The sequence below is a fragment of the Sinocyclocheilus grahami genome, unplaced genomic scaffold (genome assembly GCF_001515645.1).
Source record: "Sinocyclocheilus grahami isolate Dianchi unplaced genomic scaffold, SAMN03320097.WGS_v1.1 scaffold355.1, whole genome shotgun sequence".
Classification (NCBI taxonomy): Eukaryota; Metazoa; Chordata; class Actinopteri; order Cypriniformes; family Cyprinidae; genus Sinocyclocheilus; species Sinocyclocheilus grahami.
In genome coordinates this window covers 431,427-446,141 of record NW_015505534.1, presented here as the reverse complement: position 1 = coordinate 446,141, position 14,715 = coordinate 431,427, and the positions used below count along the sequence as shown (strand labels likewise).

General features: G+C 35.3%; 2 protein-coding genes across 2 annotated transcripts in view; one reads left to right on the top strand and one right to left on the bottom strand.

The window, feature by feature from the left end:
- sfswap (splicing factor SWAP) overlaps positions 1 to 4,326 on the bottom strand; it is a 109,038-nt gene extending 104,712 nt beyond the window's left edge. Inside the window, exons 1-2 of the mRNA XM_016229603.1 lie at positions 3,975 to 4,326; positions 2,126 to 2,289 (exon numbers count right to left, since the gene is read on the bottom strand). Of these exons, the coding sequence (XP_016085089.1) occupies positions 2,126 to 2,289; positions 3,975 to 4,168 (358 nt within the window). The 5' untranslated portion in view covers positions 4,169 to 4,326. The remainder of the gene's footprint in view (positions 1 to 2,125; positions 2,290 to 3,974) is intronic.
- Positions 4,327 to 6,436: 2,110 nt separating this feature from the next.
- On the top strand, positions 6,437 to 14,460 carry LOC107548790 (macrophage mannose receptor 1-like). Its single transcript, XM_016229602.1, has 8 exons — positions 6,437 to 6,578; positions 9,223 to 9,606; positions 9,704 to 10,054; positions 11,250 to 11,618; positions 12,623 to 13,006; positions 13,238 to 13,246; positions 13,520 to 13,596; positions 13,871 to 14,460. The coding sequence occupies exons 1-8, from the start codon at positions 6,503 to 6,505 to the stop codon at positions 13,949 to 13,951; spliced, it is 1,731 nt and encodes a 576-aa protein (XP_016085088.1). The 5' UTR covers positions 6,437 to 6,502; the 3' UTR covers positions 13,952 to 14,460.
- The last annotated feature ends 255 nt before the right edge of the window (positions 14,461 to 14,715 follow it).

Sequence of the window (14,715 nt, the reverse complement as noted above, 5' to 3'; positions counted from 1 at the left end):
GAAATCTTCCAACTGAACCATAGCTAAGGCTTATCCAAAAAAGTCGATAGGTTTGTCAGTATGAGTATTCTATGGAAAAAATCAGCTAAAGTCGCGCTCGTGTGTGTGAGACGCGGGAGCTGATGGCAGGGGGCGGTGGATATTTGTGGCGGTCAATATGGATATTGTGGATGAGTTCTTCTGCGTCATCACGTTCTATTAGTTCTACAGCTTCAGTTTTGGAACTTTCACGCTTAGTAACACATACAGCTGTTCCCTCACCACAGTGCAACAGTGAAAAGGGACCCCTTTCAAACAGTGTCATGTTCCGAACGTTGTTTAAGTGACATACACCGGTATTGTGGTATTTTAAAAATTCATATCATAACAAAAATAAACACCGGTATTCGGTATGAACCGGTATACCGCCCAGCACTACTCTGCACTCTTAAGGAAATATTACCACTCCGCTCACATGCTCTGCTAGCTAGCCAGTATGGTGACCTAGTATAACCCAACAACAACACTTTCACATTCTATGGACTTAACTTATTTGATTTATACCAAAACAAACTCAGCCATGTCAGTTTTACGCTCTTCACAGTGTACAAAACAAGCACCTTTCCCTATTCTGGAAATCTAATACAATCAAAAAGATATTAGAGGAAAGCACTTAAAGCCTGACCGCACAAGTCTAAAGTCGATAACCATGAAAAGCAGAGTTTACTGAAGAGCTCTGGTTGTCCACCTAAGCGAAACAAGCTAGATGAATTATTTCCGACTGAAAAGGTCGTTTTTTTTCCCTGCAACTGCCACTATGAAAGGGCCTCTTCAAGCTTTTCTACTTTGTTACATATATGCCTCCCAATGAAACAATCTCTCACAGGGACAAGAAAGGCATGTTGTGGTTTCAGAATATATTTTCTATGGTTAATAAAAGGAGTTTATAGTTTGAAAAGTCTAAAACCACTCATGAAAATGCTTTTATTTTTCATTTTTCTAATTGAATAAGTTAACAGAAAAATGTATAGTTTATGAGTTGATATAAATAGTAAACTTAAGTGTGGTACAAAAGTCTGAAACCGCTAATGAAAATGCTTCTATTTTGCATTTTTTCTAATTAAATAGGTTTACAGAACGTTAGAAGAAAAATAATAATAATAATAATAAAAGCTTATAGTTCATGAATTTATAGAAACAATAAAGAAAGAAATAAAATTAAAAAAAATAAAATAAAATAAGATAAAATAAAATAAAAAGTAAGAAAAAAATCTGAACTTTAAATAGGTTAAGTTGGGTCCAAAAGTGAAAAAGTATTTTTTTTTGCCATCATGTTATCGGTATTTCAGTACATCTTTTATATTTTATTTATATTTTAGAAAAAACGAATTATTATAAAAAGTATTTATAAGAAATTATATATAGAAGAAAAAGTATTTCGGAATCTCTTGAGAAATGAATGACAAAAAATGTTTGTTATTAATGAACAGTTTTTTTTTGTCAACAAACTAAATGAAAAATGTGCATCATGACAAAAAATTACTGATTTATGAATTAAAATTTAAAAAGCACTGTTGATAAATTATTTAATGTATAAAAGAAATATAAAAGAAAAATGAAAATTATATTATATTATGAAAATATATATGAAAATGTGAAGAAAAAAACAACAATTGTTTCAAATAAAGCTAGTAAATAATTAATGTTGCACCCAAACATATCCTAAACCAGGAAAAAAACACATGCCACTTGAGTCAAGAGTAAAAATGACAAAAAAAGCCAAAATCTAGGACAAAAAGAAGTGTAAAATCACCACTGCACTTGAGCTGACATGAACTTCACACATTTGAATTATGCATGAAGATTTACTGAGCTGAAAGATCAATGTGATATATATATGAAAATGTGAAGAAAAAAACAACAATTGTTTCAAATAAAGCTAGTAAATAATTAATGTTGCACCCAAACATATCCTAAACCAGGAAAAAAACACATGCCACTTGAGTCAAGAGTAAAAATGACAAAAAAGCCTAAATCTAGGACAAAAAGAAGTGTAAAATCACCACTGCACTTGAGCTGACATGAACTTCACACATTTGAATTATGCATGAAGATTTACTGAGCTGAAAGATCAATGTGCATTTACCTTGCCTGGCCTCCTCTTCCAGCAGATCCGTGTGCATGGCCAGGTACCTCTCCTCATCACACAGAGCCTCTATCCTGGCCTCCTCCTCGGACAGCTGGTAATCGTGATTCCACGAGCCTGCGTCATATTCCGAAAGATCATGTAAATGACCGCGGCCATCGTACCTGCAATACGAATCACGTGGTTAAAGGCGAGAGGAAATTAACATTGGATTGCATACAAGAAATACTCACCACACTGAAGAACCCTAAAAGTAAAGCCATTTTTATATTCACATATATGCTTTTCTTTCAAAATGCTACTTCGCTTACAAGGTTTGCTTGAGGAGGTGTGAGAACTGAACAATGCCTGGGCGGCAAAAGCAGACGGCCTATGTGATGCGCTCCAGACGGTATACGTATCAAGAGATGAGTGCACTTGCATGATATACTTACTAAATCCGTCTAATTCTTCACTAAAACCATAAAAAGACGCAACAGGCCTGAGTAAAGAACGTATTAACAAAAACAAAACAAAAAAACGCAAACAACTCTCCTCTTACCTTACATGGTTCAACAAACCATTCCAACTTTTTGAGACAACTGCCATCATCATTCCTACATTTACTGTAAAAGAAGTACATCCACACAAGCCCGAGTACATAAATACCTATCTGTAAGAACCCATATGGAGGAAATTTTCCTGCGCTCGCTCCTGTATTCCACTTCTCAGTTCCAGTTTCTTCGGCAAAAGAGAGAAGTGGGCGATGAGGTGGCAATCGGGGCCTGGCGGGACCCCTTAGCCTTAATTGCTGAGGAAATAAGTTGTGTATTATGTGATAGAGAGACACACATACACATTGGAAACAAGAAAACAGATCCATGCAGATTAAGGTGGCTCAATGCAACCCGCTGCATTTCAACACACTCCTGGCTCGTTACCATTTCTCACATTTTTTAAAAGGACTGCAGCTGAACTGGAAAAAGTGTGGAGCAAGAGAGAAAACACATGAGGAATACAATATTCGACTGACTATGTGTTAGAAGTGCTTCCTGCAAAAGAACAATGTTAGACTTGGGATCTACAGTATGCATGAAGACAGAATTCATATAATGGGATTCAAATCATATATCACTTCATATGTGAGAACCACCTTAATGCACAGACGGTTTTTAATTTACAGTGGTTTGCATTTAATCGAATAAATGCAACACAAATGTGACCAAAGCAGATTCCCCAAGTACTAAGAAGCAGAGGCATCACATGACCAGTACATTAGGCCCATATTATGACTCATATTCACTCATTGTAACATTGTACAATAAATTCATAATTCCTATTTATAGATCAGTCATATTTATATTGATTTAGATATTCGATTTTAAATTATATAAGCGAGGGCCAAGTGAGCAAGGACTCTGCTTTGGATTTCAAACATTTCTAACCTTGCAAAAAAATAAATAAAACTCTTAAATCAGCCTAAGCCGTTTTGCTGGTCTCCTGGATGGTTTTAGAGGGCCCTGGGCACTTTTTAGCCTGTCAGGCTGGAAGACAAACTGAATACCAGCGTGGTCAGGCTGCGAGACTAGCTTAAACCAGCTAAGGCCAGCAAACCATCTAAGGCTGATTTAAACTGCTTGTTGAATCATTTGTCGGTGCTGTCAATGCATTGAGCTTACAAATAATCACAATCCAAGCTAGTTATCTTAGATCTGTCAATGTCACGTTTTTTTATTCGCGTTTGGCCATGTAAACATCACACAATGCCACCAGCTCCTCCTGTGCTGCAAAACAACAAATACATCCAAGGTCCCTTTGGAAGACATTAAGTTGGTTAAGTAATGATTCCCATTAGGTTTGTTTAACCGACCTATCGATCATGATGTTCTTGTCCCCCATCCATGGGATAAGGTGTTTGCCCTGATCGTGGTAGATGGCCCTCTCATCGTCCCGGAACAGCTTACAGGCGTAGCCGAACACCAGCAGCTCCGCATACTTGCTGCTATCGCTCTGCTCCTTAGTCGCTTTATTATGGTCCGTCTTGCTTCCCCCGCGCCGGTACATTCCAGAAAATATCCGCAAGACACACGAAACAAGCGATAAACTGCTAGAAATGTATAACCATTTCTTTAAAGGTGGGAAAGGTGAAATAAAATATGTGGGCTAACAACTGCTCCAACACATATCAACACACACTGAATCAAATATGGCGTGTTGAAGAACGTTGCGTTTCATAGTCGCAGATTCGTTACACCGTGTTTCGTCAAACTGAATGCGTTGCTGCTGTTTTAGTTTCTAAAAAAACAAAAATATTTTAATATAATATGTGAGCTTTTACAGCATTTTAACATTTTTGGTATCCACTTAGATAGGAGAGATGGATACCATTATTATTCAAGACGAAAACGTCAACGTGAATGGGAAAATGATTTGACCGTACTAAACTTGTAGGCTACCGAACACAGAAACAAAAAAGTCAGAGAAACAGAAAGAAAGAAAGAAAGAAAGAATCATGCATACTGGGCTGTTTTTAGTTGATGTATTGGAGAAATGGGGTACACAATAGGGACCTTTTTCTTTTTTATGGTCAATGAAAGGAGGTGCTGCAATGCAAACTACATTTTATATAAGTTGTTTTATTTTCTACAAATTTTCAGTGGGGTTTGCAATTTTTCTACAACACTGTTACCAGTATTTAGGACACATCGGAATATAGCTAATTTAAACCCTGACATGTGTTATTTCTAGCTGTAATCAATGTTTTTGGAAATAAACATCAATATTTGAATATATAATTTAAACATTAAACAAAATTATACTGGAATGGGTAATGGGTTAAGATTAGCATATTCATCCAACATGATGCTGGGATTGTAGATTTGCCCAAAGAAAAAGAAACATCACTTACTCGCGTCCCACCCGTCCCACCCGCAAATTACGCCTATGCCTCTATGACTTCTAGTTATTTCTTAACTGTGCGCTCTCTCTAGTGTGATTGTTGAATTACATTTTATAGCTTTCAGGAAGATCAGATGAACCTTAAATGTATTAGTTGCTATCAGCCTTTTAGCGGTCATGCTGCAGAATAATTACAGCGTTTGCTTATGTCAGTCAGCGCCGGAGGAGACGTTCTCTCTCTCTCTCTCTCTCACACACACACACATACACGCACACACACATGTCTGGTTTAGTATTCTTGTGGGGACTCTCCATAGGCGTAATTTTTTTATACTGTACAAACCGTACACCCTACACCAACCCTACACCTAAATTTACCCCTCACAGGAAACTTTCTGCATTTTTACATTCTCAAAAAAAACACATTCTGTATGATTTATAAGCTTGTTTCCCCATTGGGACCTCAAGGTCCCCACAGTGGCACGAGTCCCCATGAGTCAGTGTGTATTCAGGTTTAAGTTCCCACTGAAATAGAAAACATTGTACACACACACAGTTTAGTTATCAGTAATCTTTAATTTAATCTACTCCAAGGAAGTTGTTGCTGTAGCTCTCTGGTAATATGGCTATAATTAGGTGTTCTTTATTGGTTTCTGGAGCACAAATAGAACACTTTTAATTTCACTTTATGCCTTTTATGTCACTTTAGGACTCTGAGAATTTTCTGAGGGTGTGTCTGTCTGTCTGTCAGTATTATCTTTAAAATATTATAGATAATATAATAATAATATGTAAAATATTATTATTTTTAATGAATAATTATTGCTAATCATATAGCTTTATAGCTATTTTTATTAATCCAAAATGTATATTTCAGATTTATTTCAATTAATATAAATGTTTTTAATAGTTTTAGTTTTAGGTAGCAATAAAAAAAAAAACCTGTGTCTTTGCATGTTGTAGACAACAGTCACATTTTCTTCAGGATAGGTTTTATAAAGAATGGTTTGCACAACTTTACAACATTTGTGTTTTTAAACCTTCCATAATGCATCACTTTCATTTTAAAACTGAGAGATATGTGAGATTTGTCAGATATGACTGTGGCAATCAAAAGCATGTTGCAATTGCTGTTAGTAGAGTTGAACTTGATCTGAAACCACAACATTCCTTTAATAGCATGATTTTGATCTCAACAGACACCACACCTGTGAACATGCTTACAGATCATGCAGCACAATCTGAAATGTTGGCATGTCATTTTTAAAGACACATTTCATTGCGAGTTCACATAATGTTAAGAGCTGGATCTGGTAGTTTAGTTAGGCGGTCTAGCAGGTTTTGTGATTTTAAAGAAGATAGTCACACCCACATTTTGCAATAAATATAAAGACAGCCCCAAACATAAACAGGTGAGCAAGACAGGGGACTTGAAGTCTTGAAATCTTAATGGCAAACAACAATTTTGGCAAAACTGGTGCTTATTCACTTTTTTAACACATGTATAAATTATCTATTACAATAAAACAGGCATACTTTTCCTGCAGAGCCATGTTTTCACTTGTATTATTCTCAGGTATGGAACCTTTTTACTTATTTTGAATCCTCATCTTGGTTATTTACAAATATATGCGGGGGGGAGGGAGAAATACTTCTGCTTTTGCATTCTTGCTAAATTATTACATTTGTATGATTTTGTTGTATGTGTGTATGCTTCAGTAGTTACAAGACAATCTGTCCTTTTCACATGCTCATTGTCACAAATGTGCTTATTTGATTTGTGACCTAGAAATTTGCTAAAGGTTTGTGCAGATTTTAGAATTTTCCTTATTTCCTGTCATAATTTTCTTTGTTTTAGATTTAGATTTAGATTTCCAGTATATATGTTATACTTTGGTAGGCCGTTCCCTTGCCTTTCATGTTATCAAGTTCTGTATTCATGTTTTCTTGTATTTTAGAATGAAGTTGAAATTTAAAATGTATAAGTTATCATTTAAATCATTATCAACAATGATAAAGATCCTGATTTCCTTGTTTATTTATTTATTAATAAAAGGTAGTGTTGAAATTGAATGGAAAGCTGCTAAACATAAAAATAAATCATTCATATATTCTTCAGTGCATAGCATGACTTTCACGTTATGCTTTTAATAAGTTAATCTTGACAAGTTTGTTGATGTTAAGTTCAGCTTAAAAAACGTTGGGAGGTTAATTGTTGGCTACCTAACAGGTTTTGTGATGTTAAAGAAAATAGTCAAACCCACAAGTCACAGACAGGTGACTTGAAGTATTAAATCCTAACAGTAAATAACAATTTTGACAAAACTGGTTAATTACTTTTGTAACAAATGTATATATATATTTTTTTTCTATCTGTCTATTTTTTTTTATGTTTTTCTTTTATATTATTTAGTTTGTTATTTTGTGTGAACTGAGCAAGAATATTCTAGTCATGCAAAAGTTGTTTTGTTGACCTTTTGTCTAAAATGTGTATAAATGGTCCAACAAACCATTTTACAGTGAGCAACTTTGCACAAGTTCCTAGCATGCATTGCTGCTTGAAAAAAATATGTGGTAACAATTTTCAGAGAGTGATCATTGTTTCACATTTTACCAGCTTAATTTAGACTGGACATGGAAAACAGAAGCCAGTAAACAGTAGCCAGCGATCATGGCACCCATTGGCAATTCAGGAAAAAGTTGCATAATAAAAATGTGCAGGTTATTTTTGGCTTGATGAGAGAAGTTTTCTTTTCTGTGACATATTGAAACACAAGTTGGAATTGGACATATCATATAATTTCTTTAAAAACAAATAGCTTTAGTTAAGTCAGCCATAAACATGATTTACTAGTTAGTGGCAGGAGGTATGAAGGCACAATTCTCATTCTAGAGATAATTTTGTTAGATAAAAATCAGTGCAGTTTGAGATTAGTCATCTTAATAAAATTCCCAGTTATTCATTTATTGTCTTCAGAATGGGCAATTCCTGTTTGTAATTCCTCCATTGTAAATCTTAAATCATTACTGAGCTACCGGAACTACTGCTGCTCTTTCTTGTTAATTTGTCACATGTGCCAGTGCAGTTACAACCATTTGGCTTATGTGTAATGTAATTTCCTTAATTTTCCAGTCTAAAAGTAACCAATAGAAGCCATTTTAAAGAAGTTAAAAAACATCTCTGCTACAATTTAGTGTAAAAGCAACCACTGGAGTCAATCATATTTCCAGTTTTTCTTTTTAGAGCGTCTGTTAAATGTGTTGCTTTTTTTTCTTCTAAAAGTTAATTTTATCAACCTTAGGAGGCATTAGCTCATAAATGAGATCAAAGATAACACATATGAACTAAAAGACATAAAACTCTAATTAATATTTAATGTTAGGGCCGTCAAGTCAAAATATTATATAAAATAAGGTTAATGTGGGGTTGTAGATCTAGACAAAACACTTGTTATGGCCAAGGAAGGAATGAAAAAATTGTGGGGAGTTTTGACCTCATATTCAGACACCTTTTCACATTAAAGAAAGAGATTTTTCTTTATTGTCTTCTTTTAAACATACAGGTAATTTTGAGAGTCACAGTGGTGTAATTAATGGTCAATTATCATTGCCATTATAGAAATGGACTTTCTTGCGGACTTCCAATGGCTGCCGTGTGCGTGTGTCCATTAAGTCGACGAGACCGTATAGTGTCCCATTCGTCATGTTAGCTTTCAGAAGGGTGCTCGCGAATGCCCCCTTTGTGGCCCTGTGCGCCCTCGATGTGCACTTCTGCCGAGCCCAGACTAAGGCTAGCTCCACAGCAGACTTCTACCCGGCAGTCAAAGCAGCATAACTTCAAGAAAGTGTGGACCAATTATCATTGCCATTATAGAAATGGACTTTCTTGCGGACTTCCAATGGCTGCCGTGTGCGCGTGTCCATTAAGTCGACGAGACCGTATAGTGTCCCATTCGTCATGTTAGGTTTCAGAAGGGTGCTCGCGAATGCCCCCTTTGTGGCCCTGTGCGCCCTCGATGTGCACTTCTGCCGAGCCCAGACTAAGGCTAGCTCCACAGCAGACTTTTAACCAGCAGTCAAAGCAGCATAACTTCATGAAAGTGTGGATTCAGATGATTTGAGACAGGGCCTCTAGTATCTGATAATGGACATAACTGAGATAGTATCATGTGATGTGGTCATGTGATCTCAACATAAGGCAACTTTTGTGTTTTCAACAGGTTTCTTTACCCTCACACTGTGTGCCCCTCAGTATGTCTTTGTAAATGAGTCCAAGACTTGGGCAGAAGCTCAGAGATACTGTAGAGATAAATACACTGATCTGGCCACCATTGAAAATGAACAACAGACAGTCCAGTTGATCGACACAGTGAATCATGATTCCATTGATTTGGCCTGGATTGGACTCTATGATGATCTGAACAGTTGGAAATGGACTCTAGAGGACAGTGATTTCTTCAAGGTTGGAGAGAAAAACTTCAGGAACTGGTATGACCAAGGACCAGGCAATTCTGGAGGACAAAGTCTGTGTGTGTATATGAATAATGGGATATGGTATGCAGCAAGCTGCTCCAATTCATTTTATCTTACGGTCTGCTATGATGGTGAGCTATTCTATTAAAATGCGTAAGACAGTGAACAAAATTGAAAACAACTAAACCATCCTTTCTCTTAACTAAATATGATATTCATATTTTTCAGGAAGAGAAAATGCCAGCGCAACTTATGTTTTCATTTACCAGTACCAAACCTGGACTGAAGCTCAGAGTTACTGCAGAGAACATCACACAGACCTCATCAGTATCAGGAATGAGACTGAAAACCAGAAGATCCAGTATTTATTACGAAATATTTATTATTATTATTATCAAAATGTTTGGATTGGACTGTACCATACCAGATCTTGGTCAGATCAGAGCAACACTTCATTTACTTACTGGAGCACATGGCAACCAAACACTGCAGGATCCTGCACTGTAGTCTCATTTAGAGACTCTGGGAAATGGATGGATGAAAACTGCAATTATGCATTTCCTTTCTTTTGCCACAGTGGTGAGTAGATCTTAAAGGCTGTTCACACCAAGGACGATAACTGTGACAAAAGCGATAAAGATACACATCACACCTATAAAAACTATAAAGTTCACAGCACAACTATAGCAACGATAAGGAACGATATTGTTGGAATCACGTTTAGAATGATTTTTCCAGCTGATGGATGATAAAAACTTTGACAATTAGCCAATCAGAATTCACTTTACTTTAAAAAGCTTGAGCATTTAAAGTGGCAGACAACATAACTGCAGCGTGCTTATAAAAACAGAATTTTATTGTTCATTGGTGTGGACACTAATATAGTTACCATTATAGTTATCATTCTTGATGTGAATGGCCCTTTAAGAGGTTCATAGTTCAGCCAAAAATATTAATTCTGTCATCATTTATTCACCCTCATGTCATTCCAAATCTGTATGCATTTCTATCTTCTATGGAATGGAAAAATCTCAAAATATCTTCTTTGATGTTCTACAGAAGAAATAAATTAATACAGTTTTGTAACAACATTAGGGAGAGTAAAAGATGACAGAATTTTCATTTTTGGGTGAACATATTTTTCACTGTCTTTAACATTTTCTAGCTTAGATAGTAATTCATGACATCTATCCGATATTGCCTCAATGTGATCATATAAATTGCAAAAAAAAGTACAGTTTAATGAGGTTAAACAGTCTAAAACTATATTGGAAATCTGTGTTTCAAAGTCTAATCTAAGCCTGCAAATAAACTAAGCTTTTGGAACTTATAAATGTAACGATGTTAAATATTCTAAATTCAGCCATTGATCAAATAAGCAAATTTGTGACACTGATCAAGTGAACTCCTTGGTACAAAAAGCATATGCTTTTTGAATAATCTGAAATCATGTTGGAGAACATGATCATAAACTTTAACACAAACTTGAGAAGTACATGTAGTTTGATGGCTGATGTCATTACAGCAAAAGGAAGAAAAACTAAATACTACAGATTTTGACATTTGTGTCCATTTTTTAATCCAACTTTTCACTCAATGCTTAGCATATAATTTATAGTAAAGATTTCGTTAAATGTAAAAAATGTTAAATCTTTGGTAGTGGTCTCATATTTTGGACTCCACTGAATTCATTAGAAATATTTAGGATACTTTGATATATTTAACACACACACACACACACACACAAAACTTAATTTGTTTCCTCTATTGACAGCATTAGCATCATCTCGTCAGTATCACTTTGTGAATGAGAGTAAGACCTGGACTGAAGCTCAGAGATACTGCAGACAGAATTACACTGATCTGGCCACCATTGATAACATGGAGGAAATGAACAGACTGATTAACACAGTTAATGGGACTTACAATGATTCAGCCTGGATTGGAGAGTATGATGATGTGAACAGCTGGAGATGGTCACTGGAAGACAATGATTTCTATCAGGAAGAAGAGAGAGATTTCAGGAACTGGTATCATGAACCGGACAACAGTGGGGGGAACCAGCTGTGTGTTTACATGGATTATAATGGTAAATGGTATGATATGTCATGTGACAACACACTGCCATTTGTTTGCTATGATGGTAAGGACTTTTCTTTTTTTTATTATAAATTAGATATTTTATTTCAGTGAAAGCTAATGTGCATATACATTTGGCATTTCATATCTCAGGTAGAGAGACCGCCACAGAGAGTTACATCGTAATCTATAACTGGGAAACCTGGTCAGAGGCTCGTAGATACTGCAGAGAACATTACACAGATCTCGCCAATGTGAGAAATCAGACTGAGAACCAGAGGATCTTTGAGACAGCAGGTAGAGGAGTCTGGATTGGCCTGTACAGAAACAGGATTTGGTCAAACAGTCAGAATACCAATTATCAAAACTGGAGGCCGCAAATTCCTGGGTTACCGGCGCAACCAGATAATGTTGTTAACTACGCTGATGCATATGGATATCAGCACTGCACTGCAGTGTCATTCAGATATTCAGGCCGATGGACAGATGAGATCTGTGTATCCAGCATGCCTTTCTTCTGCTACAGCAGTAAGTTCACTTGCTTTATTGGATGCCATTATTTAGCAGGAATGAGAAAGACTTTTATCACCTTTCTCCAACATGAAAGATTTAATTTGGACAGATATAATCCATTATATTTGGTATGCAATCATGACAGGAAAATAATTAATTAACTACTAATTTGTACAATGACAATTTATTCACAATAGCATGATTTATTGGTACATCAGTGACCAGCTCATGGCAACAAATTGTGACAATTCTTACCCATTTGTCTGCTATGATGGCAAGACATTCCAATTGAATTTTTGTTTATGTACATTTTGAGTTTCCGTTTTGTAAAACACTAGTTGCTGAGTCAAAGTCTCAACCACCCAAATGTACCACCCAAAAACATCAGGTTTATTGAGTGTTATGTAGATGCTAGCAGATACTATAAAGATGTTCAATGTTCAAGTTGTAAACTTAAAACTAATTGTAAATGTCAGTGTATTTTAGATATAAATGTATGCATTTAAAAGCCAGATGAATTAACCAATGAACGGACTTATATTTTTTTTATCGTAGGTAGAGAAAACGCCACTGAGAAGTATATTATGGTATATGACTCTAAGACCTGGACTGAAGCTCAGAGCTACTGCAGAGAGAAATACACAGACCTGGCCAGTGTGAGAAATGAGACAGAACATCAACAGATACTGAGCATTACCCGTTATTATGGACAGTATGTATGGATTGGTCTGCGCAGAAACAGACTGTGGTCAGATCAGAGCAGCTCCTCCTTCACATATTGGCTCCCACACACCTCATCGGTTGCTGCACAACCAGATAATGGTGCAAATGTCCCAGGACAGTGGGGATCTCAACACTGCACAGCTGTGTCTTTACAATACTTTGGCCAGTGGACAGATGAGAGCTGCTTTGCCAGTTTGCCTTTCTTCTGTTACAGTGGTGAGCAAATATACCTACAGTACTATAATGAAATAAAATAATAAACATCAGGCTGTTACACACAAAAACAAGAAAATATGGATATAAATGTGGATTCTGTAAAATAAAAAGAAACTAAAGTCTGCATAATAAGTGTGACACACTGTATGATACTTATGCTAAAGTTTTGCTAATCCAAGCATTCTGTTTGTTTTTCGCTAAACCTGATGACCATCACATCAACCTATTCAGATGAGTATGGTATGTTTGAGTATAAATGTGATCTATATGTTTCTGCTATTTTCAATAAAGCACTGTAAAATAATTTGGAGGTCTTGGAGTTTTGGAGTTTTATGTTTACATGCTTTAATTGAGACTGAAACTGAACTGAAATGAATTTTTTTTCAATGTAGCAAGCAAACAGAAAAATTACAGAAAAATTAAAAATTTACTAAAATCTTTTACAGTGTGTGTGTAATAATTATTAATTTTAACACCTGACCTGTTTTTTTTGTTTGTTTTTGTTTTTATCAGTGATGGGAATGCGAATAGAAGTTACAAGTCTAGACAATTTATCAGAGTCTCAGATTGAAGAGCTTGTGATTATACAGGTAAGTAAAAGTCAATATGACTCACTTACCTACAGTACTGAATATTTACCATGTTTTTACATAAACATTGTATTTTATGCTTTATTTAGTTTATTGATACTACATATCATTTTCTATATGAACATTTCATTTCAAAAGAACTCTAGGCAACAGTGCAATAAATACTTTTACATTTGAATAATAAATAAATTAAAATAAATAAATTTGATCCTTAAACAATATGACTGACATATCATATCAGTGCATGATTGTCATGAAGCTCATATATTTTCAGTTACAAGAGGAGCTGATGAGGCTCGGACTTCCCAGCAACGTCACCATGAATTTAAGAGACTATCGTAAGATCAAGCCCTGACAGAAGATGTTCCAATGGTCCTATTAAATCAGTGAAGGGCTTTGTATCAAAATGAATGTAGCTTGAATTTAACATTAAAATAATGGAAAATTGGGCTTACAGTATGCTGTACATAGTTTAATCAATAGTTTTCCATAAAAAGGCAAAACAGGTGAAAACAATACCATTATGCTCTTTATACCAATGATTTTTGACATCAATATGATCTGAATATGAAAAATATGAATATAAGATGATGGGTATTTTGTGTTTGTTTTGAAGTTATGCATAACAATGGTACTGAATGTCATGTCTGTAAAGTTAGATAAAGTTTGAAATTTTGAAAGGAAGCTATGTTTTGTGGGTCTTAAGTTTTAGTATAGTACAATCAAAAGGATGAAAAAATTATTACAATAATGAACCTGGCACCTGTTTTACCTTGTAAGGTGCTGAAGCGCATGTAACTAAATAAATCACATACAAAAATAAGAAAGAATGTGGACATAAAAACAAACCTTTCCTGTTAATAGTTTGACCTAATTCCCCTGCTTTGCACATAGCTGTTTTCTTTACCAAGACTTAGAACATAGATGCTATATGAAATAAAAGTTTTCATTTTTAGGTGAATTATTCCTTTACTAAGTATTAGGATGTAGTAAATAATTAAGATGTAAAACACAGATTTTCAAGAGATACAATTAAATACAGTGTCATGACTGGATAAACATACTGCATACAAACAAAAAGCATAGCTGTCACTACTCATAGTGAGGTATCAAACGCCT

Coding starts and splice junctions, on each gene's coding strand:
- LOC107548790 (XM_016229602.1), top strand. CDS start 6,503: ATGTATAAATTATCTATTACAATAAAACAGGCATACTTTTCCTGCAGA. Junction 10,055..11,249: donor TCCTTTCTTTTGCCACAGTG/GTGAGTAGATCT, acceptor CTCTATTGACAG/CATTAGCATCATCTCGTCAG. Junction 13,597..13,870: donor AAGAGCTTGTGATTATACAG/GTAAGTAAAAGT, acceptor ATATATTTTCAG/TTACAAGAGGAGCTGATGAG.